The 25,363-nt window shown below is 46.4% G+C and overlaps 1 protein-coding gene across 4 annotated transcripts in view; it reads left to right on the top strand.

Moving 5' to 3' along the window:
- Window positions 1–25,363, top strand: part of LOC144122121 (rifampicin phosphotransferase-like) — a 798,972-nt gene that overhangs the window by 603,711 nt on the left and 169,898 nt on the right. For all 4 annotated transcript variants that reach the window (XM_077655660.1, XM_077655659.1, XM_077655661.1 and 1 more), the window contains exons 23-25: window positions 9,779–9,851; window positions 11,414–11,509; window positions 13,662–13,823. In XM_077655660.1, coding sequence (XP_077511786.1) covers window positions 9,779–9,851; window positions 11,414–11,509; window positions 13,662–13,823 — 331 coding nt within the window. The remainder of the gene's footprint in view (window positions 1–9,778; window positions 9,852–11,413; window positions 11,510–13,661; window positions 13,824–25,363) is intronic.

Genomic DNA, 25,363 nt, shown 5'->3' with positions numbered 1-25,363 from the left:
AACGCGATATCAATAACGGCGCCTTGTCGCAGAAAAACCGGTGTCGTCCGCATCGGCGGCGTTCACAGTGAGCGAAAAATCCCAGAAGCGCGCACATTGCGCCATCAAGCGGTGTCCACTAAAACCACTCCCTCCTTCTTCTCCTCCTCGCAATGTACCCCACTGCCCAACAGATAGCGCGCGATGGCAGCGCTTTGCGCTCCTCTCGTTCGGGCGCAGTGGGCCCGTGCGGGCACGCAGGAATCGCCCGGCGAGCGGCGAACAACGCAGCGCACATCCAAGGCGCGTTCACCACGAAGCTTGCGGCTTGCTTCTCGTTCGTTCGGCGCGGAAGCTATGCTGGCGTTAGTGGAATCGAGTTTGTCGAGAACGATGTGCCGACGAACTACGACTACAACTTGAGTCCCGCTCGTTTCAGCAAGGCGCCTGGCAGCGCTCCTACGTGGTTTGCCGCTGAGCGCATCCGTTTCACCGTACGTAGCACGGCGATTTGTCTAACGGGCAAGACATCGCGTCGAACGGGCGATGGCGTTCCGTGGACTCCCTGGCAGTGCTGCAACACGCTGTCGCGTCCCACTCTTCAAGGCGAAGCATAAGCGTCCTCCAATTTTTTGACGGCGTGAGTAGCCTTACGGAAGGTTATGTTTCTAGGATGCAATTTCAATTAATATTATTCAGGAAGAGCTATTATGGTAAGCTGTGCTGTTTCTGCTTGGCTTAGTCATATATTTCATATTTTGTGAACCATAATGTTACCTAAATATACTCCATATTTACGGCACTTGGAAAAAATTTAACATTTTTATATGATGGGTTACTTCAACAAATAAATTGCATTCTTTCAGATGGCAGGTGTTTGGCTACAGCCCAATTTCAATCAAAACCAAATAATCGTAAGGAAACGTCAGCTACCCGTAAGAATTTAACTAATTAGGCTGCAGCAATTTTCCTATAACATACGAACTAATTTAGATGTACTGAAGCTAAATATATTTTCAAACAGACAGAAGAAACTCACGTACACACATAATTTCCGATAACTTAATAAAAATGTCGATTCCAAGACCATCGTCTAGCCTTAATCAAATGATGGTCCCAGCGGGAGTTAGAGACTTCCTCTTCAAACTGCATACCAATACGTTGCCTGTCAAAGCTTGGCTACAAGAGGGAGCCGTTTTTCTGACATGGGGGACTAATTGCTTATGCAGAAAACCAGAGAGTGCTGACAGGTACTGGTCAACAGCGGGACGTATTTTTTGGGACGTCCTGCAACGTACGCTTAAAAAAGGCGTCCTGCTCACACGCAGAGGAATTCGGTTTCTCGCTGTTAACAAGGAGCTGGCCCCATATGGTGAGCTGTTTTCTCTTGGCTTGGCTTGAGTGCGATCTGGCTGTCTCGAAAGACAGTCAGAAATTGTGATCCCGTTGACCATGTAGCCTGTGTGAAGTTATTTGGTTGACAATGTGTCTAAGCTGCGTAGCTGCGTGACATCCTCATGAACCAAGGCTTCTGTGATGAAGTTGTGGAGGTCGCCCAAGAAGGCGACTGCGGCCACATTTATTGAGGCCCGCCAGAGAATGGATAGCAACAGAGCGGCGGCGGCAGCGTCCGGCCCTGGCCAAGGTCACCAGCGTTCTCCCTAGCGCGTGCTGGGAACACTTCGTCCGTTCATTTCATTTATTTCATTTAGTAATACCCTCCGGGTCGTTTGGCATTACAGAGGTGAGTGATTAAAATGATAACACATTAAGCAAAAGCAAGCAGTGCAACAAAAAATAAAAAATACAAGTTTATTAGGCTCTTAATTATACAGTGTTAGCTACTGCATTTTTAAAGTCATGATGGCCTTCAATGCCGGCAATAAGTCCGGGAAGGCGGTTCGAATCCTGTGATGTGCGGGGAATAAAACTGCCGGAACAAGCATTAGTACGGCAAGAAATAATACCAACTTTGTGAGAGTGGCCAACGCGGGCAGAATGCTAGAACGGATTAGATATTAGTTCATTGCGCAGGTGGGTGTTATGGAAGTATATTTTCTGATGTGACGGTAGACTTAAGGTTTGTTTCATAGTAGAGATACTGGCAGTCCGATTGTAGTTATGAAGAATGAATCAAGTAGAATTATTCTGAACAAGTTCGAGTGAGTTAGCTTAGCACAGCTCGTGTCCCATACAGAGGAGGCATACTCAAGTTTAGGGCGGACTAATGTTTTGTAAAGAAGCAATTTTAGTGATACTGGGGCAGAAGAAAAATTACGTCGCAGATATCCGAGCATTCGATTGGCTTTAGATATTATAAGGTTAACGTGAAGGGACCATGTTATATCTGACGTAATATGTACGCCAAGGTAGCAGTAAGATGTTACTGACTCAAGGATAGTGTTAAGAAGATAAGCAGCTGGACTTGAATCTCTACGGGATACGCGCAAGACTTTACATTTATTGATATTAAGTGACATGAGCCAGTAATTGCACCGATCCAAAATAGCGTTGAGATCATTTTGTAACGTGTTGACATCCTGGTCACTAGTAATTTTTCTGAGCACAACACAGTCGTCGGCAAATAGATACATGTTAGAAGTAACGTGCTGGGGTAAGTCATTAATGTAGATTAAGAAAAGAAGGGGACCTAAAACCGAACCTTGAGACACTCCAGAGTTGACCGCGCTAGAAGGTGAAGTATGAACGTTACAAGATACAAACTGAGAACGATGACAAAGGAAGTGTTCTAGCCATGTAATAATTTTGGGGTCAAGGTTAAGTTGCGCTAACATTAAGAGTAGAAGTTTGTGGCAAACTTTGTCGAATGCCTTGGCAAAATCTAAGAAAATGCAATCGGCAAGGAAGCGTCGGTCAAGGATTAGGTGGAGCTTATGCGTAAAGGTAATTAGTTGCGTTTCACAAGACAATGTTTTTCGGAAGCCGTAATGTGCGTGTGAAAAAAAACGAATTTGAATCCAGAAAGTGGAAAATTTCGGAGTAAACAATGTGCTCGAATATTTTGCATGGGATACTGGTAAGTGATATTAGGCAGTAGTTAAATGGCGAAGCGGTACTACCGGATTTATGAAGTGGAACCACCTTCCCAACTCGCCAGTCGTCAGGACATTCACCTGTATCAATGCACTGTTGAAAAATTAGTGACAAACACAGTGAATAGTAAACCTTTGTACACTTCAGAAGCTTGGCATTAATAAGGTCGACACCTGGACTTGCAGACACCTTCAAAGACCCAATTATGGCCTCAATACCACAGCTATTAATAACAACTGAATTCGTAGGCAAATAATTGTAGGAGGGCGGATTCGGTAAAAATGACCCATCACAAGAGACAAAATTCTTGCAAAATATATTATACAAAATTGTTGGACATTCAGACTCAGCGAAAGAAGCTCCGCTAGAATCAGTCAGTGTTATTGAGGTCTTTGAAGAAGGATTAACAACGCGCCAGAATCTGTTAGGGTTATCGCTGAGCATGCGTGGTAGTGTCGTCTGCATGAAGTAAGTTTTTGCTTGTTTCAATGCCAAAACGTAAGTTTCGTTAGCTTCTTTATACACTGCCCAACGATCATCGCAAGAAGCCAGTTTAGCCGCTCGATAAAAGCGCTTCTTTCGGTTAGATAATCGGCGCAAGTAGGAGTTATACCAGGGTGTGTTAGCATACTAAGTGATTACACGTTTCGGTATGTGTTTCGAAATCAGTTCGTTGACTGTGGATTTAAAAATAGTCCAGTTAGTATTCACGCTTCGATCAGAAAAATGCGTCTTGAATAAATCTAGGAAAATGGCCAAGTCATTGTTAATTTGTTCAAAATTAGCTTTGCTGTAATCGCAAATGGTTTTAGTGGTATTACTTGATTTTACTTTCGCGACTCCAATTTCAAATGCTAATACTACATGGTCACTTAAACTAGGCAGAGAGAGAGACGGTTTATTGATAGGAAAGGCAGAGAGGTTGGCCTGAAAAATAAATACCTGGCCTGCTGCTCTGCTCTGGGGGACGGGAAGAGGAGATTAAAGGTCACGATGGGGGACGATGATGATGGGAGGAGGCAGATGAAAAACTACTTAAAAAAAGGCACACTTTCTGACATCACAAACGCGAGACAAGGCCCGTGTCGCTCAAAAAGCGTGAGAGCGCTCGCGTTGCCTTTACAGTTCTAAAACTATCTGGCCAAGCGCCGAGGATCAAATCCTCAGAGAGGAGCGATGTGTCCATAGGCTTCAGAGCAGATGCGAGTATGAGTCTTTCACGTGCATACGCTGGACACGCCACTAAAACATGTTCTATAGTCTCTAGCACGCCACATGTGCTACATTCCGGGGAGTCCGCTTGTCCTATTAAGTGCAAGTATTTGCGCGTCAATGCCACGTTTAAACGTAGTCTACGGATAACGCATGCAATAGGGCGAGGTATTCCGCGAGGAACTGAAAAGGTCATCGTCAGATCTAGCCGTTTAAGGCGGATGTGGCGGGTGTCTGGCAGGGCCCAGTACCTAGCCGTCGCCCTCCTCATCAGTTCCGAAAGGAGACAAGTTGTGTCCACTATAGAGAACGGTACAGCTGTACGCAGGCCACTGCTGAAGGCGCTCCTTGCTTCAGCGCAGGCGGTCTCATTTCCAGCGAGTCCGCAGTGTCCGGGGATCCACTGAAACACTATACGGTGGCCGTTTCCCTGAGCAAATGATACGAGACTAATGATATCAAGAGCCAGAGCTTGGTAGGCTGTGTGGCGTAGGAAGCATCCTAAAATGTGTAGCGCAGGTTTACAGTCGGTGAAAATGCACCACTCCTGACGCGGTTCTACGCAGATGTGGCGAATCGATTCCCGAAGGCCCACAAGCTCTGCAGCGGTTGAAGTAGACTTGTGCCCCAAAATGATCAGCGGGTCGTCTGTTGTGCAGGGATTGCGAAAGCTGCTGTTGATGCATTTGAAGACGCAGATCCATCCGTGTAGACGTGCACACATTTGTATTATTCTGACCAGATGTAGGCAAGTGCGAGTTGCTTCAGTCCGCTAACCGGCATCGCAGACTTCTTCTTATGCCAGGGACATGCAGGCAGACTGAAGGCTGAGCCATTACGCATGGGGGCTGCAAGGAATGATGCGGCAGGGCATAGTCTGATGGCGATTCGGAGCGATGGAAGCGCAGTGCGCGTGCAAAACTGCTGTCCGGTCGCTCATCAAAAATCTTCGTCAGCGGGTGACAGCGGTGCCGTGTAAGCGCACGTAAATATACACGAAGTGGATCGTGTGACAGGTAGACCGACATTGGGCACGCACGAGATTCCTCAATCGTGCCTTTGTTCGAGGCACAACGTGGTAATCCGAGGCATATCTTGAGCGCCTGTGCTTGAACACTCTCTTATGTCCGCAAGCAGGAAATACTCATGTTAGAGAGTACAGGAAGGCTGTAACGAATATAGCCAATAAAGAGGGTATAGTAAAGTCGAAGCAAGGAGCGCTCCGTTGGGCCCCATTTAATGCCTGCCACAAAGCGAAGCACATGGCAAAAAAGAGTGAGTCTTTTCTTTAGCATGTTTATATGCCTCGACCGTGACAGATCGCGGTCAATGATAATGCCCAAAAATCTGTGGTGGGAGACGTATGGTATTGCAACCCCTTGAAGAGTTACCGGGTAGTGGCAGACAGACTTGCGCGTGAATGCGACAACAGCACATTTTTCAGCTGTCAAGCGCAAACCCTGACGCCGTAGGTACCTTGAAGTAGATGACGCGGCACGTTGTAATCTCGCACGCATTTGCGGACGTGTCGAACCCGACGCCCAGATGCAGATATCATCAGCATAGGCACTGATGTGAATGTTAGTGGGAAGTTCATTCACCAGGCCAATCAATGCCACGTTAAATAGGGCTGGGCTAAGAACTCCTCCCTGAGGAACTCCACGGCAAACCTGATGACGGGTAGTCTCCCCATCAGGCGTAGACATGTAAACAGACCGGCCGTTGAGGTAGCTCCCAATTCACGAATACAGCCAGCCGGCCGCCAACGCCAATGTCGTCAAGGGCATCAAGGATGGCGTCGTGAAGTACATTATCGTAGGCCCCTTTGCTGTCCAAGAAGACAGCAGCGACGAGTCGGCGACTACGTTTTTCATGTTCCACTGTCGATATGAGGTCGATTACGCTGTGAATCGAAGAACGTCCCCTCCGGAACCCGGTCATCATATCCGGATAGAGAGCATTCTGCTCTAAAAACCATTCGAGCCGTGCCAGCACCATTCGCTCCATAACTTTGCCGACGCAGCTTGCTAGTGCAACTGGCCGGTATGAGGTAAGCTCATAAGGAGGTTTGCCAGGCTTCAAAAGTGCAACCAGGCGGCTGATCTTCCAGTGTTCTGGAACGATTCCGGAAGCCCATGTATCATTGTAGTAACTGAGCAGCACAGTTTGGCCTTCCAGGCCAAGGTGAGAGAGGGACGCGTACGAAATCCCGTCAGGACCAGGTGCAGATGGACGCCTACACGAGGAAAGAGCAGCTTCTAGTTCAGGCATCGTGAATAGCATGTCGTAGTCATCTGGTGAAGGTGGTACAAAAGCCTCCAAACTGGTTGATGGTACCATAGTTGTGCCCACAATCATTTTGCAGAATTCTTCTGCTACCTCTACATTATTACGGCGTTGGTAAGTAGACAGGGTATGGAAAGGATAGCGTTCCTGCGGGGGTGAACGCAAGCTCCTTGCTACATGCCAAATACGCGACAGTGGTTTGCGAGGGTCCAGCAATGAACAGAACTGCCTCCAACGTTGTCTCCCTAGTCTCGCTAGGTGGCGCTTTATTTGTCGTTGAGCTCGGCGACAAAGGGCAAGATCATACGTGGATTTGGTTCTTCTGTATTTCCTTTCGGCGCGCCGACGGACTGCGCGTAGTCTTTCGAATTCCACGTCAATAGTAGACCCTGGCGTAGGCGCACATATATACCGCGTGGTCTCACTGAGAGAGGACGTAATCAGGCCTTCTATTTTAGATGGTGTTGAGAGGTCCACACAGGAAATCTCCGCGGACGGCCTAAAGGCAGGCCAGTCTGTATATCGCACGCGAGACGGAGTAGTAGGTGCGTACCACTTGACGCAAACATACGTAGGAATGTGGTCATTCCCATGTGTTTCCACGTCACTGCACCTGCACCAGGTGGACTAGAATTGTGTGGAACCGGACGACGCCGCCGGGAACGATGTTTGCGGCGACGAATACGCGCCGCCGCATCTTGGTGGGTCGAATTGTCGAATTGGCTGTCCGTTAAAATCTGGCGACTTGTCACACATGGTGAAAAGAAATTTAAGTCGTCGTATAGTTCTTCGCGATTATAAGGTAGGAATATGGTTATCTGCCATGTGTTGTGACGGAGAATCAGTGGACCTGAAGTTGTTGGAAATGAACCTCACTGCTCGCCTCTGAACCATTTCAAGTTTATGTTTATCCTTTAGATTACAATGATCCCATACTATTGCGGCGTACTCTAATTTCGGCAATATGTAAGTTCTGTGGACTAGGAGCATTAAATCAGGAGGTGCTGTTTTCAGCTTATGATGCAGTAAGCCATGTTTTCGAGAGGCGGATGCGCAAACGTTGTCAAAGTACTTTGAGCATGAAAGAGTGTTTGTAAACGTTGCACCTAGGTATTTGTATCCTGTGACTTCGTTTATTTGAGTATTACTGAGGCAATATGGAAATGAAATTGGCTGTTTTTTCTTCGTGACGCGAAGACCATATTTTAAGTATTTACAATCATACACCAAGCCGTGCACCATTCATTAGGTTTGGCTAAAGAATCATTTAATTAAAGTTGATCACCACGGCCTGTAACTTGTTTAAAAAATCGTCAATCGTCCGCGAACAGTCTGGTGTTATCATTGAGTATTACTGAGGCAATATGAGGATTGAGTATTACTGACGCAATATGAAAATGAAATTGGCTGTTTTTTTGTTCGTGACGCGAAGTAAGACCGTTTTTTAAGTATTTACGATCATACACCAAGCCGTGCACCATTCATTAAGTTTGGCTAAAGAATCGTTCAATTAAAGTTGATCACCACGGCCTGTAACCTGTTTAAAAAATCGTCAATCGTCCGCGAACAGTCTGGTGTTAGCATTGAGTATTACTGAGGCAATATGAGGATTGAGTATTACTGAGGCAATATAAAAATGAAATTGGCTGTTTTTTGTTCGTGACGCGAAGTAAGAACGTTTTTTAAGTATTTACGATCGTACACCAAGCCGTGCACCATTCATTAGGTTTGGCTAAAGAATCGTTTAATTAAAGTTGATCACCACGGCCTGTAACCTGTTTAAAAAATCGTCAATCGTCCGCGAACAGTCTGGTGTTAGCATTGAGTATTACTGAGGCAATATGAGGATTGAGTATTACTGAGGCAATATGAAAATGAAATTGGCTGTTTTTTGTCCGTGACGCGAAGTAAGACCGTTTTCTAAGTATTTACGATCATACACCAAGCCGTGCACCATTCATTTAGTTTGGCTAAAGAATCGTTTATTTAAAGTTGATCACCACGGCCTGTAACCTGTTTAAAAAATCGTCAATCGCCCGCGAACACTCCGGTGTTAGCATTGAGTATTACTGAGGCAATATGAGTATTGAGTATTACTGAGGCAATAAGAAAATGAAATTGGCTGTTTTTTGTTCGTGACGCGAAGTAAGACCGTTTTTTAAGTATTTACGATCATACACCAAGCCGTGCGCCATTCATTAAGTTTGGCTAAAGAATCGTTTAATTAAAGTTGATCACCACGGCCTGTAACCTGTGTAAAAAATCGTCAATCGTCCGCGGAGAGTCTGGTGTTAGCATTGAGTATTACTGAGGCAATATGAGGATTGAGTATTACTGAGGCAATATGAAAATGAAATTGGCTGTTTTTTGTTCGTGACGCGAAGACCGTTTTTTAAGTATTTACGATCATACACCAAGCCGTGCACCATTCATTAAGTTTGGCTAAAGAATCGTTTAATTAAAGTTGATCACCACGGCCTGTGACCTGTTTAAAAAATCGTCAGTTCATCCGCGAACAGTCTGGTGTTAGCATGAAGATGAATGGCATTAGTTATATCATTAATATAGATTAAGAAAAGAATTGGTCCCGGTACACTTCCTTGAGGCACTCCGGATGAAACGCTTAATACATTGGAGGCTTGGCCATTAACGTCCACGAATTGTGTGGGGTTCGAAAGGTACGCTCTTATCCAGTTAATGATGAATGCAGGAAGACCAAGATTAGTAAGTTTTCAAGAGGTTTGCCGTGAGGAAAGCGATCAAGCGCTTTGTTGAATTCAATTAAGATAAGATCATCCTACCCAGAAGAAACAAGTGTTCGAGCGATTTCGTGAACAGTTGTTAAAAGTTGGGTACGTTTCAACAAACCTCTCTAAAATCCAAGTTGAAATGAAGAAAGCAAGTTTTTAGCTTCCAAAAATTCGTCATGTAGTGAGCGATGATCTGTTCTAGTGTTTAGCAGCTCGTAGATGTCAGCGATATTGGGCGGTAGTTTTGCACAAGCTGGCGGTCACCTTTTTGTGGATTGCTCTGACACAGGCCATACGCCTATCATCAGGAAAAGTTTCCGTGCTAATATATAAAAAACAGATAGCTGTTAAAATGTGTACAAAAGGCTTGGCATAATGATGTAGGAAGGAATTAGGCATGCCCAGAAGATTTTTGTTTAACTTTTAGCAAAAATGAAAACGCTTCGAATTGATGTTGCGTACAGAGCATAAGCATTCTTTACATATATCCCCCACAGGGAGGTGGTGAACGGCGCTCAGAGCCCTCTGGGAAGCGCGATCTTCACCAACGGATTGATGTTGTTCAACAAGGTAGGTGACTGTCCAATGAAAATAGCTTTAGTTTTGCCCACAATGAGTTGAGTGAAATGAAAGAACATCCGTTTTATGCCTAAAAATAAAAAACTGGCGCCGGCTACAATAACGGAAAGGCGACGTTTCGACCCGCCGTGCGTTAGCTTGGTTGACAGCGAAAATGTTGCTATGGTGTATTGTGAACTAGTAAGCATCTCATTCTTTCAGGGATTGAATTGGCTGATACTTTGAATGCTTGTAAAAACACCTTGGTTGCAATACGGTTTTGTGGCTTTCCTTTCCTATCATTTCTCAAACCCTGTTCACTTCGTCGTTACGTCTGAAAAATTCCTAACGTATTGCACCACCTGGCCAGCTATGAGGCGGTTCTTTTATCCTTGTGTGCACTCGCGCAGTGACACATCGCTTGTTAATTTTACGTTTTGGAGTTTGTTTTCTATTGAAGGCGCACTCTGCAATATTTCACACATACAATAACCTAGATTTTAAGGAAGCCAAGTATTTGTGCAAAGTTGAATAGTGTGTCTATTTCATTGTGTCGTGTCTTATCTGTTTATGTCCAGCGTAGTTGAGCAACCTGTTGGCTGTAGTACTACCGACGGGAAAGGGTTGTTTATACTCCTAGCTTATACTCCATGAAAGAGGACACAAACAGGCAAAGCTAAACGGTTATTCTGAAAATTAATATTACGATAAGTATAAATTAGGGTGTAATTATCATTACAGCCCACATGAGCTCAGCCTTTCAGCCACAGAAAAAAATTGTTGGTTGCCAGTCCGGAAAGAAACACAAACTTAACGAACCTCATGGTTCTTGTCGGTACAAGTGGATTCTAATTCTAAGAGATTCTAATTTGCTTTAGCAATGCGTCCACGAAATCTTTGTTAGTAGTAATTGAAAAGAAAAGAATTGGTTTTGTTCATTTATGACAAAGGAAGCCATTTTCAAGCGCTTGATGCGTTTGTCCTGTTTTTCTTGGCCAGGAATTAAAAATGGTTCCCATTTTATTGCTTAAATCTAGCTTCTTGACGCTCATTGTTAGTTACTATACAGCCAAGGTTCAGATAGGGCTACAAGCAAAAGTGAAATGATGCTGTCTAGTGCTTTCCCTACGAACTGCCTAGAGGGGGGTGGGGGGTGATTACGCATCCCCTGGTGTTTCTGAAGGGACCCACTTAATTCCTACGATTATTTACCAACGGCGGAGAATTTTATTTTATAGCATTCCTAGAACGACATGTGCGCGAAGGGAACGTCAACATCGTCCATAGCTAGCTTGTTGGGTGGGAATGTTGAAAAAATAACAAATTACTACCGCTTCTTCTTTTCCTTCAACATCCCCACTCCACCCCTCATTGAAATTTAGCCAACCCTTCTAATTTGACTTCCTGGGGAAAGCCCTGGTGTCATCTAAGGATTACACACAACTTTAGCTTTAGCGTATGCATGCAACCATTCAAAACAAGTGTGCGCACTTAGCTCGTGGCTAATTTCAAAGACCAAATTGTTCTCACAGCCGATGTGTCGCATGATTCCTTCGTTGCTGCCCTCCTTGCAGGAAGACAACAACGAGAGGGCGAAGAGGTTTCACAATCCGTACCACGACCGCTTTTTCGTCACAGTCCTCGGAAATGTCTTCTTTCCAGCGTCGAACGTAAGTTTTCGCCGTTTACCCAAAGAACTCCGTGTACGCATTTAGGAGCATCTTTTTTTTTCTTTTAAATCCTTCCGGGATATTGGTTGCCATCCGTACTACCATTTGACGCAAAGGCTTCCCTCCAGCATGGCCCCGCATGTCTGTCCCCACTAATTCTCTGTCATTTTGCTCGCTGCGTAGCTGCCGCGGTGGCTGAGTGGTTATGCACTCGGCTGCCGGCCCGAAAGACGCCAGTTCGATCCCCGCCGCGGCGGTCGAATTTCGATGGAGGCGAAATTCTAGAGGCCCGTGTACTGTGCGATGTCAGTGCACGTTAAGAACCCCAGGTGGTCGAAGTTTCCGGAGCCCTTCACTACGGCGTCCCTCGTAGCCTGAGTCGCTTTAGGACGTTAAACCCCTATAAACCAAACCATTTTGCTCGCCGCGTTTACTATGGGCAAGCAATGGCCGATTCGCCCTTGCTAGCCTCCTTGTTGACCAGCTGCTTCGCTAGCGTCCCTTTTCGAAGCCGCGAATTGAAGGAACCCCTTTTAAAGAAATGGTCTGTAAGCTTTTATTCACTTCTTTTAGACTATTTTGCCTTCCTATAGACTTCTCGTTTTATCTGTTCATAATGTATAGGCTGCCTGTAGAGAAATGTCGATTACATACTTCTACACACTGTCTTTTGGATTGGTATTGTCTGTAGACAAGTCTATAATTTTTGTTCACAGAAAGACTATTAACTTTGAAAATTAAGGTATGACGAAATCTCGTCTGGCCTCGCCGCGGTGGCACAGTGGCTATGGCGCTCAGCTGCTGACCCGAAAGACGCGGGTTCGATCCTGGCCGTGGTGGTTGAATTTTGATGGAGGCAAAATTCTAGAGGCCCGTGCACTGTGCGGTGTCAGTGCACGTTAAAGAACCCCAGGTGGTCGAAATATCCGGAACCCTTCACTACGGCGTCCCGCATAGACTGCGTCGCTTTGAGACTGTAAACTCAATAAAACGAAAACCAAACTCTCTTCTTGTCGAGAAATGCGCTCATTTTCCGCCCTCAAAGGATAACTCCAACCAAAGACTTGGATTAAGAAATGACGACGTTCCGACTTCTATACGGAAGCCTTTTTCACTGCGAAATAAGCTGAAGGAGCGTAATTTAAGTATGTTTTAATAATCGTTTAAGGAATCTTGCATACGTTGGCTGGAGATTACCTTCATTGTGATTACGGGTTTTCTTTGTGCACTAAATCACCAGTGACAGTATTTTCGTGCAAGGCCGTTTCTTTCCTTGGTGATGACGGAATGCTCTTCCCAGTAGATGTTATGTTCAGCCAATACGGCGTTCTCCGCGAGTGCGCTGGAAACAACTTTCTTGTTTTCCGTGTCCTTCTTGTGCTCTTTTACACACCTTTCAGAATTCCCGCTGTCGCCTACGTAAACATGTACCTACGTAAACATGTACATGACTCCTGGAAATTTTCTCTTAGTTTTTCTTTCACGTCCACCAGCTCGTGCCGTAAATTGCGGACGGGAACGTGGGCAACGTGCACGTCCTATACGAACGCAGGACACGTCGCAGTCCTTCACTTACTCCAGGTAGATAATGCATGGCGGCACGTGATCGGCAGCGGTCGCCATCCGGTTTAGCCTGGTACAACGAGTGGCGCTCCACGGAATTCAGAAAATTGTTGAAGTAGTCACAACTGCATATCCACGGCGTACTTGCATGTGATCCGAGCCAGGATCTTGAGCTTTTAACAGATTTTTCGGCCTTGCTGAATGAGCGTAGCCGCAACAGCGTGGTTGTGGTTTTAAGTGAGGTTACTGGGATAGTTGGTAGTCAGATATTATAGCAGGGTTTCAGCACCAAGACTATGCGGAAAAAAGAAGACAACATGGGCGCTTTCACATGCCTCCTATGACAGGCAACCTTTTGGTCTTCGCAATGCGATGGCTTGTCTGAGCAAGCTTTCTGTAGACAGAGGACACAACCGGTACATTAAACAAGTTAGCCGCTTTTTTAAACGCCCATGTTGTATTCTATCCTCTTTGTAATCTTGGCGCTAAAATATTTGTATAAAGCCTCTACACATAATTGACAAAACTGTATAGAGAGAGCGTCTAAAGAGACCTTTGTAAGGCGTGGCCTCCCTCTCCTCGGACGCAGGACATCTTCCAGATGAGCGGCAAGGGCGCTCTCCGCAAGGCTGTGGCGTTCGCCATGCGAGGCGGGTGCATGGAGGACGACGATGTCGAGCGGCTGACGCACGAACGAGCGACGTTGCGCTTCGCCGTGCCCAGGTTCTTCAGCCTGCGAAAGATGGTCTCGGTGAGAGGCGTCACCAAGCATTTGGTGCCTAGTCGTTTCTCTGCACGGGCCAGGTCGCCGCCTACTGACTCATTTGAGCCAACCTCTCCTTGCAAATTTCCTCGAATCGAGCCCCCTAGGATCTCTGTTTTTAACGCCGAGCGCATGCAAGGACTGCTCTCGGGGTTTCTCTCTGGCACCGTTGGAAAGGCTCCGAGAAGTGTCCGCATTCTGAATTGTTTTGAGCTATGAAGTGAATGTTCGAAGAAAACCGTAACTAGGACTCTCCAGAATCTGAGGGCAAGTGAAAAGGGGAACCTTTTGCGGAGTCCATTTGGCAGGTACTCTGGAGGATATAAAAATCACCATATCGCCGTCCCTGCCGGAGGAAAGGTGAATAATAATGGTTGTGTACCAGTGTTGTGTACCAGTGTACCAGTGGAAGGTAGAAAATTATATTGAGAAGAGGTATGGAAAGGAAAATGATTCAAGCAACGTTTGGAGAGAAAACAAAAGAAGCCCGGAAGAAAGAGCGAACTTTCTTTAGCGATAATTTCAAGAGAAGGAAGGAGACTAAGTTGGGGTGTACGATGCGGACAGTTGGTAAATAGTGGTCACTTATGGTAGCAGCGTGAATTCCAAGGGCAAGCTATCGTAGCAGGGGTCAGGGGGTCAGCCGTGGGGATGTAAATTGAAATTTTGGCTGGGATGGTGCGGCCGCAGCTGGCAGAGTGCAGGTTTAGTCCTACCGTTGGCATAGTTTGGCAGATAACGATGGCGATGACGATTTAAGAACAAGTAATGAGTACAAATTGTGGCCATGAAATTGAAATTGGCAACATATTCAGATTGGGATTGAGCGCATTTGCAGATGTTCTCAACTGATGAACAGGACCTTACCCATAGACTTCGAAAGAAATGTCCGCCACTTCTACCATGCCGGTCGTCATATCTGAAACGATAGCTACGCAATCATAACATTGTGGAAAAGCACACGCACAGCTCCTTACTGAATCATTCGCACTTTTAATGCGAGATAAACAAGGCGAGCGCAAAAATATGAAATGTGCCGTCGGTTGAAGCTATGACGGCCCACGTCTGCCTGAACTTCTCAAATAGGGAATCCGTGGTGGCGTCATGAAGAAAAACAGACAAGGCACTAACGCTCTCTCCTTCTCAACTTGCAGCAATGAAAAACTGCTCGATAATAATTTTTAATGCAAGTAATCACAATCGGTAGCCGTGACATCGAATTTCGATATGAGCTAACATCAAGAACAACACTAAGCCAAGCCTCCCCAGCCTATAAACACAATGAAACCATGCAAATATCCTCCTAATCATACATCAAATCGCGCCTTCAAAGGCAAAAAAAACAGCCCTTGTCAAAACGCAAATGTTCTTAGGTGTGTGGTTCGACGAAACTTTATCCGACATTACTTATGCTAACAGCCTCGTTGCTGTCCTCCGCAAAAGAGTTGGCGGCCTTTTTAGAGTTTCTTCATTTGTTTCACCAGTGGTTGCAAAGCACCTTTTATTACTCTCATTTTAATTCTAACCTCTCATACTGTACTTTCGTTTCGGGTGCAACGACAAGCCAATGTTGCAAACTAAGCAGTCTTCGTACAGAATAGTGTTAAAGGGGGAGTTTTCTGCCGGATTCGAGCGTAAATACGGCAATCTTGGTAGCTAGTTCTCCATAATAAAAGCAATGAGGGCACAACTCATGGCTTTAATTAAGGCGAATTTATGCTTTTACTAGACAAACAATGTCGGCCCAGAGCCGACGGTTGCGCCATGGCGCATTTAAACTTGGCTGGGAATCCAATCGGCGGACGTCGCTCAAGTTTGTCTAACAGGCCTCAGTGGAAATGGGGCGTTATTTTTGTTACTTTTTATTTATTATTTATTTTATTTATTTATTTATTTATACTGCAGCCTTAATAAGGATATTGCAAGAGTGGGCAGGGAGAGGAAAAACTCGTGTAGAAAATGCAAATGAGTAAAAAAATAAAATAAAATAAAAACGCCATTAACAATTTATCGCCACCAAAAACTCTTCAATGGGTAGCGAGCGGACGTTGCCAGTCAGCGAATTCCGGAGCTCGATGGCCAGGGAGAGATGCTGTGTTTGAACGCCTCAGTAAGACAAAAGAAAGAGGCAAGCTTCAGGATATGGGAACTTCTAGTGATGGAAGGTTTGCTCACATTGAAATCAATGTTTAGTGAAGGAAGACCTTGAGAGTGAACCAGTGTGTGTGAAAACTTATAGGCGACGGCAAGCTGATAGGGTTGTGAAACCTGAGGCTCCATAATCCATGGGAAGGAGGGGAAAAATGTCAGCCGTAGTTGTGAAAAATGAGGCATACTGATTTCGTTTGAACTGATTCTAATTTTTAATATCGAGTTTCTTATGAGGATCCCATATGATAAAGCAGCAATCAAGAATGGGGCGGATAAGTGCTTTATATGTCAGCAGTTTGGTTTTTTTGGGCGCCTTGCGCAATGTATGATGGAGATACGCGAGTCGTTCAAAAGCTTTGTTACATATGATATCAATATGTTTCTACAGTGCCATGTCTTGAGAAAAATGAAAAAAGAGGTACTTAAATGCCGTTACTCTTGCTAAATCCGAACCGTGAAAATTGTACGTTAAATGTGAAGGAGATGAGCGTCTACAAAAAGACATGGAAACTCTTTTAGAGACACCAATGCTCATTTTCTATTCATTACACCACCTACAAAAATTAGGAAATGAGTCGCAATGCAATTCATGGTCAAGTCGTGTGTTAATGCTATGCTACAGGACACAGTCATCACTGTAAAGAGGAATTTTAACGGACACGCAACGTGGTCAGATCATTACTATTCTTCCTAGGTGGCAAGCCAAAAATCGGGGCGACATGTTGACAGATGAAAATATAATTTAATGGCTGCGGCCCTAGCGCGAGCGCTCCGTCCCGCGCCACTGCCCTCTTCTTCGTCTCCGTAACATTACCCGTGTCCTCCGAGCCATCGTCCCGATCAAGTGCTTGAATTCCTAATGGTGAGGTGACAATGAGCATGGTCAGAAAGGGTAGAAGAAGAGAAAAAACTTGCCACTAAGATGAACAAGCTCTCCGTCCCGCGCCACTGCCCTCTTCTTTGTCTCCGTAACATTCCCCGTGTCCTCCGAGCCATCGTCCCGATCAAGTGCTTGAATTCCTAATGGTGAGGTGACAATGAGCATGGTCAGAAAGGGTAGAAGAAGAGAAAAGGCTTGCCACTAAGATGAACAAGCTCTCCGTCCCGCGCCACTGCCCTCTTCTTCGTCTCCGTAACATTACCCGTGTCCTCCAAGCCATCGTCCCGATCAAGTGCTTGAATTCCTAATGATTAGGTGACAATGAGCATGGTCAGAAAGGGTAGAAGAAGAGAAAAGGCTTGCCACTAAGATGAACAAGCTCTCCGTCCCGCGCCACTGCCCTATTCTTCGTCTCCGTAACATTACCCATGTCCTCGGAGCCATCGTCCCGATCAAGTGCTTGAATTCCCAATGGTGAGGTGACAATGAGCATGGTCAGAAAGGGTAGAAGAAGAGAAAAGGCCTGCCACTAAGATGAACAAGATCTCCGTCCCGCGCCACTGCCCTCTTCTTCGTCTCCGTAACATTACTCGTGTCCTCCGAGCCATCGTCCCGATCAAGTGCTTGAATCCCTAATGGAGAGGTGACAATGAGCATGGTCAGAAAGGGTAGAAGAAGAGAAAAGGCTTGCCACTAAGATGAACAAGCTCTCCGTCCCGCGCCACTGCCCTCTTCTTCGTCTCCGTAACATTACCCGTGTCCTCCGAGCCATCGTCCCGATCAAGTGCTTGAATTCCTAATGGTGAGGTGATAATGAGCATGGTCAGAAAGGGTAGAAGAAGAGAAAAGGCTTGCCACTAAGGTGAACAAGCTCTCCGTCCCGCGCCACTGCCCTCTTCTTCGTCTCCGTAACTGTACCCGTGTCCTCCGAGCCATCGTCCCGATCAAGTGCTTGAATTCCTAATGGTGAGGTGACAATGAGCATGGTCAGAAAGGGTAGAAGAAGAGAAAAGGCTTGCCACTAAGATGAACAAGCTCTCCGTCCTGCGCCACTGCCCTCTTCTTCGTCTCCGTAACATTACCTGTGTCCTCCGAGCCATCGTCCCGATCAAGTGCTTGAATTCCTAATGGTGAGGTGACAATGAGCATGGTCAGAAAGGGTAGAAGAAGAGAAAAGGCCTGCCACTAAGATGAACAAGCTCTCCGACCGTCGCCACTGCCCTCTTCTCGTCTCCGTAACATTACCCGTGTCCTCCGAGCCATCGTCCCGATCAAGTGCTTGAATTCCTTATGGTGAGGTGACAATGAGCATGGTCAGAAAGGGTAGAAGAAGAGAAAAGGCTTGCCACTAAGATGAACAAGCTCTCCGTCCCGCGCCACTGCCCACTTCTTCGTCTCCGTAACATTACCCGTGTCCTCCGAGCCATCGTCCCGATAAAGTGCTTGAATTCCTAATGGTGAGGTGACAATGAGCATGGTCAGAAAGGGTAGAAGAAGAGAAAAGGCTTGCCACTAAGATGAATAAGCTCTCCGTCCCGCGCCACTGCCCTCTTCTTCGTCTCCGTAACATTACCCGTGTCCTCCGAGCCATCGTCCCGATCAAGTGCTTGAATTCCTAATGGTGAGGTGACAATGAGCATGGTTAGAAAGGGTAGAAGAAGAGAAAAGGCTTGCCACTAAGATGAACAAGCTCTCCGTCCCGCGCCACTGCCCTCTTCTTCGTCTCCGTAACATTACCCGTGTCCTCCGAGCCATCATCCCGATCAAGTGCTTGAATTCCTAATGGTGAGGTGACAATGAGCATGGTCAGAAAGGGTAGAAGAAGAGAAAAGGCCTGCCACTAAGATGAACAAGCTCTCCGTCCCGCGCCACTGCCCTCTTCTTCGTCTCCGTAACATTACCCGTGTCCTCCGAGCCATCGTCCCGATCAAGTGCTTGAATTCCTAATGGTGAGGTGACAATGAGCATGGTCAGAAAGGGTAGAAGAAGAGAAAAGGCTTGCCACTAAGATGAACAAGCTCTCCGTTCCGCGCCACTGCCCTCTTCTTCGTCTCCGTAACTTTACCCGTGTCCTCCGAGCCATCGTCCCGATCAAGTGCTTGAATTCCTAATGGTGAGGTGACAATGAGCATGGTCAGGAAGGGTAGAAGAAGAGAAAAGGCTTGCCACTAAGATGAACAAGCTCTCCGTCCCGCGCCACTGCCCTCTTCTTCGTCTCCGTAACATTACCCGTGTCCTCCGAGCCATCGTCCCGATCAAGTGCTTGAATTCCTAATGGTGAGGTGACAATGAGCATGGTCAGAAAGGGTAGAAGAAGAGAAAAGGCTTGCCACTAAGATGAACAAGCTCTCCGTCCCGCGCCACTGCCCTCTTCTTCGTCTCCGTAACATTACCCGTGTCCTCCAAGCCATCGTCCCGATCAAGTGCTTGAATTCCTAATGGTGAGGTGACAATGAGCATGGTCAGAAAGGGTAGAAGAAGAGAAAAGGCTTTCCACAAAGATGAACAAGCTCTCCGTCCCGCGCCACTGCCCTCTTCTTCGTCTCCGTAACATTACCCGTGTCCTCCGAGCCATCGTCCCGATAAAGTGCTTGAATTCCTAATGGTGAGGTGACAATGAGCATGGTCAGAAAAGGTAGAAGAGAAAAGGCTTTCACTAAGATGAACAAGCTCTCCGTCCTGCGCCACTGCCCTCTTCTTCGTCTCCGTAACATTACCTGTGTCCTCCGAGCCATCGTCCCGATCAAGTGCTTGAATTCCTAATGGTGAGGTGACAATGAGCATGGTCAGAAAGGGTAGAAGAAGAAAAAAGGCCTGCCACTAAGATGAACAAGCTCTCCGTCCGTCGCCACTGCCCTCTTCTCGTCTCCGTAACATTACCCGTGTCCTCCGAGCCATCGTCCCGATCAAGTGCTTGAATTTCTAATGGTGAGGTGACAATGAGCATGGTCAGAAAGGGTAGAAGAAGAGAAAAGGCTTGCCACTAAGATGAACAAGCTCTCCGTCCCGCGCCACTGCCCACTTCTTCGTCTCCGTAACATTACCCGTGTCCTCCGAGCCATCGTCCCGATAAAGTGCTTGAATTCCTAATGGTGAGGTGACAATGAGCATGGTCAGAAAGGGTAGAAGAAGAGAAAAGGCTTGCCACTAAGATGAATAAGCTCTCCGTCCCGCGCCACTGCCCTCTTCTTCGTCTCCGTAACATTACCCGTGTCCTCCGAGCCATCGTCCCGATCAAGTGCTTGAATTCCTAATGGTGAGGTGACAATGAGCATGGTTAGAAAGGGTAGAAGAAGAGAAAAGGCTTGCCACTAAGATGAACAAGCTCTCCGTCCCGCGCCACTGCCCTCTTCTTCGTCTCCGTAACATTACCCGTGTCCTCCGAGCCATCATCCCGATCAAGTGCTTGAATTCCTAATGGTGAGGTGACAATGAGCATGGTCAGAAAGGGTAGAAGAAGAGAAAAGGCCTGCCACTAAGATGAACAAGCTCTCCGTCCCGCGCCACTGCCCTCTTCTTCGTCTCCGTAACATTACCCGTGTCCTCCGAGCCATCGTCCCGATCAAGTGCTTGAATTCCTAATGGTGAGGTGACAATGAGCATGGTCAGAAAGGGTAGAAGAAGAGAAAAGGCTTGCCACTAAGATGAACAAGCTCTCCGTTCCGCGCCACTGCCCTCTTCTTCGTCTCCGTAACTTTACCCGTGTCCTCCGAGCCATCGTCCCGATCAAGTGCTTGAATTCCTAATGGTGAGGTGACAATGAGCATGGTCAGGAAGGGTAGAAGAAGAGAAAAGGCTTGCCACTAAGATGAACAAGCTCTCCGTCCCGCGCCACTGCCCTCTTCTTCGTCTCCGTAACATTACCCGTGTCCTCCGAGCCATCGTCCCGATCAAGTGCTTGAATTCCTAATGGTGAGGTGACAATGAGCATGGTCAGAAAGGGTAGAAGAAGAGAAAAGGCTTGCCACTAAGATGAACAAGCTCTCCGTCCCGCGCCACTGCCCTCTTCTTCGTCTCCGTAACATTACCCGTGTCCTCCAAGCCATCGTCCCGATCAAGTGCTTGAATTCCTAATGGTGAGGTGACAATGAGCATGGTCAGAAAGGGTAGAAGAAGAGAAAAGGCTTTCCACAAAGATGAACAAGCTCTCCGTCCCGCGCCACTGCCCTCTTCTTCGTCTCCGTAACATTACCCGTGTCCTCCGAGCCATCGTCCCGATAAAGTGCTTGAATTCCTAATGGTGAGGTGACAATGAGCATGGTCAGAAAGGGTAGAAGAGAAAAGGCTTTCACTAAGATGAACAAGCTCTCCGTCCCGCGCCACTGCCCTCTTCTTCGTCTCCGTAACATTACCCGTGTCCTCCGAGCCATCGTCCCGATAAAGTGCTTGAATTCCTAATGGTGAGGTGACAATCAGCATGGTCAGAAAGGGTAGAAGAAGAGAAAAGGCTTTCCACTAAGATGAATAAGCTCTCCGTCCCGCGCCACTGCCCTCTTCTTCGTCTCCGTAACATTACCCGTGTCCTCCGAGCCATCGTCCCGATAAAGTGCTTGAATTCCTAATGGTGAGGTGACAATGAGCATGGCCAGAAAGGGTAGAAGAAGAGAAAAGGCTTGCCACAAAGATGAACAAGCTCTCCGTCCCGCACCACTGCCCTCTTCTTCGTCTCCGTAACATTACCCGTGTCCTCCGAGCCATTGTCCCGATCAAGTGCTTGAATTTCTAATGGTGAGGTGACAATGAGCATGGTCAGAAAGGGTAGAAGAAGAGAAAAGGCCTGCCACTAAGATGAACAAGCTCTCCGTCCTGCGCCACTGCCCTCTTCTTCGTCTCCGTAACATTACCTGTGCCCTCCGAGCCATCGTCCCGATCAAGTGCTTGAATTCCTAATGGTGAGGTGACAATGAGCATGGTCAGAAAGGGTAGAAGAGAAAAGGCTTGCCACTAAGATGAACAAGCTCTCCGTCCCGCGCCACTGCCCTCTTCTTCGTCTCCGTAACTTTACCCCTGTCCTCCGAGCCATCGTCCCGATCAAGTGCTTGAATTCCTAATGGTGAGGTGACAATGAGCATGGTCAGAAAGGGTAGAAAAAGAGAAAAGGCCTGCCACTAAGATGAACAAGCTCTCCGTCCCGCGCCACTGCCCTCTTCTTCGTCTCCGTAACATAACCTGTGTCCTCCGAGCTATAGTCCCGATCAAGTGTTTGAATTCCTAATGGTGAGGTGACAATGAGCATGGTCAGAAAGGGTAGAAGAAGAGAAAAGGCTTGCCACTAAGATGAACAAGCTCTCCGTCCTGCCCCACTGCCCTCTTCTTCGTCTCCGTAACATACCTGTATCCTCCGAGCCATCGTCCCGATCAAGTGCTTGAATTCCTAATGGTGAGGTGACAATGAGCATGGTCAGAAAGGGTAGAAGAAGAGAAAAGGCCTGCCACTAAAATGAACAAGCTCTCCGTCCCGCGCCACTGCCCTCTTCGTCGTCTCCGTAACATTACCCGTGTCCTCCGAGCCATCGTCCCGATCAAGTGCTTGAATTCCTAATGGTGAGGTGACAATGAGCATGGCCAGAAAGGGTAGAAGAAGAGAAAAGGCTTGCCACTAAGATGAACAAGCTCTCCGTCCCGCGCCACTGCCCTCTTCTTCGTCTCCGTAACTTTACCCGTGTCCTCCGAGCCATCGTCCCGATCAAGTGCTTGATTTCCTAATGGTGAGGTGACAATGAGCATGGTCAGGAAGGGTAGAAGAAGAGAAAAAGCTTGCCACTAAGATGAACAAGCTCTCCGTCCCGCGCCACTGCCCTCTTCTTCGTCTCCGTAACATTACCCGTGTCCTCCGAGCCATCGTCCCGATCAAATGCTTGAATTCCTAATAGTGAGGTGACAATGAGCATGGTCAGAAAGGGTAGAAGAAGAGAAAAGGCTTGCCACTAAGATGAACAAGCTCTCCGTCCTGCGCCACTGCCCTCTTCTTCGTCTCCGTAACATTACCTGTGTCCTCCGAGCCATCGTCCCGATCAAGTGCTTGAATTCCTAATGGTAAGGTGACAATTAGCATGGTCAGAAAGGGTAGAAGAAGAGAAAAGGCTTGCCACTAATATGAACAAGCTCTCCGTCCCGCGCCACTGCCCTCTTCTTCGTCTCGGTAACATTACCCGTGTCCTCCGAGCCATCGTCCCGATCAAGTGCTTTAATTCCTAAAGGTGAAGTGACAATGAGCATGGTCAGAAAGGTTAGAAGAAGAGAAAAGGCTTTCCACTAAGATGAACAAGCTCTCCGTCCCGCGCCACTGCCCTCTTCTTCGTCTCCGTAACATTACCTGTGTCCTCCGAGCCATCGTCCCGATCAAGTGCTTGAATTCCTAATGGTGAGGTGACAATGAGCATGGTCAGAAAGGGTAGAAGAAGAGAAAAGGCCTGCCACTAAGATGAACAAGCTCTCCGTCCCGCGCCACTGCCCTCTTCTTCGTATTCGCAACAATACATAACAAGAAAGTAAACGGGCCTGAGACAGAGCCTTGTGGAACGCCGGATGAAACACTAACAGGGGAGAAATAGATGAATTGAAGTGTACCGACAGATAACGCTGGGTTAGGAAGCTAGATATCCAACCAACCAGGGTTATTTAGAATAGAGTCAAGTTTGTGGAGTAGGTTTGAGCGCAAACGGTGTCGAAAGCTATGGACAAGTCGACAAAAATGTCGTCAACCTGTGCACCTAGGTCGGATGACTGACAAATGTCACGCGTAATTTCGATTAGTTGCGTAGTACTGCTCAATCCTCGAACGAAACCATGCTGATAATTGTTCAGGATATTGATTTGTCGAAGGAATTGCATGATGTGTTTAAAAATTGTATGTTCTAGTAACTTACATGAATCGGCAGTTAGGGAAATGGGTCTGTACTTCTGCAGTAGTTGAGTGCTACCGGATGTGTGGAACGGAATTACCTTTGCAAGCCTCAAGGGTTGGGGAACAGTGCTGGTGGATAATGATTTACGAAAGATTGTGAGGAGGTACCTGCCTGTCCAAAGTGAGTAGCGAACAAGGAAGGAGTGGGGTATGTCATCTAGACCGCGGCTCTTTTCAGTATCTGATTGGGGGATCGTATTCAGAACACCTGCACAAGAGACGACGACATCTTCAACGGGAGGATATGACCGGCAACTTAAAAGAGGAACTGTGCAGTTATGCACTGTTAACATAGACTGAAAATAGGTGATGAAACAGCCGCGATTGTCAGTGAATATAAAACAGTGATGTCATTAATAATAAAGCTAATGGAAATTCTGTTACTGCGTAGTATGGATTCACAGTTCACGCGAGAGTTTGTTTTCATCAGTTTCGGCCAAGTAACAGCGTAATACCTTAAGATGCCTTACTTTCTCTTGCAGCTAATCACCACTTCTTGCTTTCCCATGCTTCCCATCATCCTTTATAACTCGTTAGCAAGCAACACTTCCACTAAGCTGCCAATGGCGCTGCCGCCAAAAGCAGTTAATTTAACCTGTAAAAATATCACCAATTTTATTTTATTTGTAATATTTATTAAAACCACCTTAATGCTCTGAAATACAACTGCAACAAAACCTATTCATATTGGCTAATGTCGCCCTCATTGCTGCCACTGCACACTGCCTAGGCGGCGCGGTAGTAGTGTCCATAGTGTTTCATGTAGTTTCTATAATGTCTATCGTGTTCCCAATGTCAAAATTTGCAGACGCCGTACTCCACGAGAACTCATGACTATCATACGTAATAAAAAACTTTTAAGCTGTTGTGCCGTGGTTATCATCAGCAGAGCCGAGTATTTTTGGCTAAGAGCATCGAATTGATGAAAAAAATCGATAAAAGCCAGTGGACAGTATCTTTAAGACTATTTGAGCATCACGGCCACAAGAAATATGTTGCATAATACTAATAATCCCAAAACAGCCTCTAAAAAAGCTAAAGAGCTATAATTCCAAAATTTTTCTTTTAATAGAGGTCTCATAATTCCCAGAAATTATGCAAACTCCCGCGCAAAATTCGTAAAGCGGCAATAGGATTGCCGAAAAGAGGACGTATTATGAACGATAACATACCTGATATCAAATACCTGGCTTTTCAAACCAAATGCACCAGTGCACCTACCTTAGTGTTAAGATATAAAAAATGTTTGTAACCCCGTTGATAAAAAACGCCATACAATTATATAGCGTGTTCATGCTTACATTTTTATTTGAATAAACAATAATTTTTATGCCCTGATAGTCCAAGCGGCATTACATATAGGTAATGGGGAGGCGGCCATGAAAGCAGCAAATTGCATAATATTTTCACACTTTTGTTTTACAAATGCAATGCAGAATTATACATAAAGGTTGTGAGCACGGTAAACTGCTTTCGCAAAATGACACAAAGGCTGAGCACATAGCCCTTCCTTCTCAAAAAGGACAGCATTGTGGACACAATTTTACGGTGAGTTCGGCAGCCAACGTGTGTTGAAAACTTCATTACAAA

This window comes from Amblyomma americanum, chromosome 2 (assembly GCF_052857255.1).
Source record: "Amblyomma americanum isolate KBUSLIRL-KWMA chromosome 2, ASM5285725v1, whole genome shotgun sequence".
Taxonomy (NCBI): domain Eukaryota; kingdom Metazoa; phylum Arthropoda; class Arachnida; order Ixodida; family Ixodidae; genus Amblyomma; species Amblyomma americanum.
This window is presented reverse-complemented; position numbering and strand designations above follow the sequence as displayed.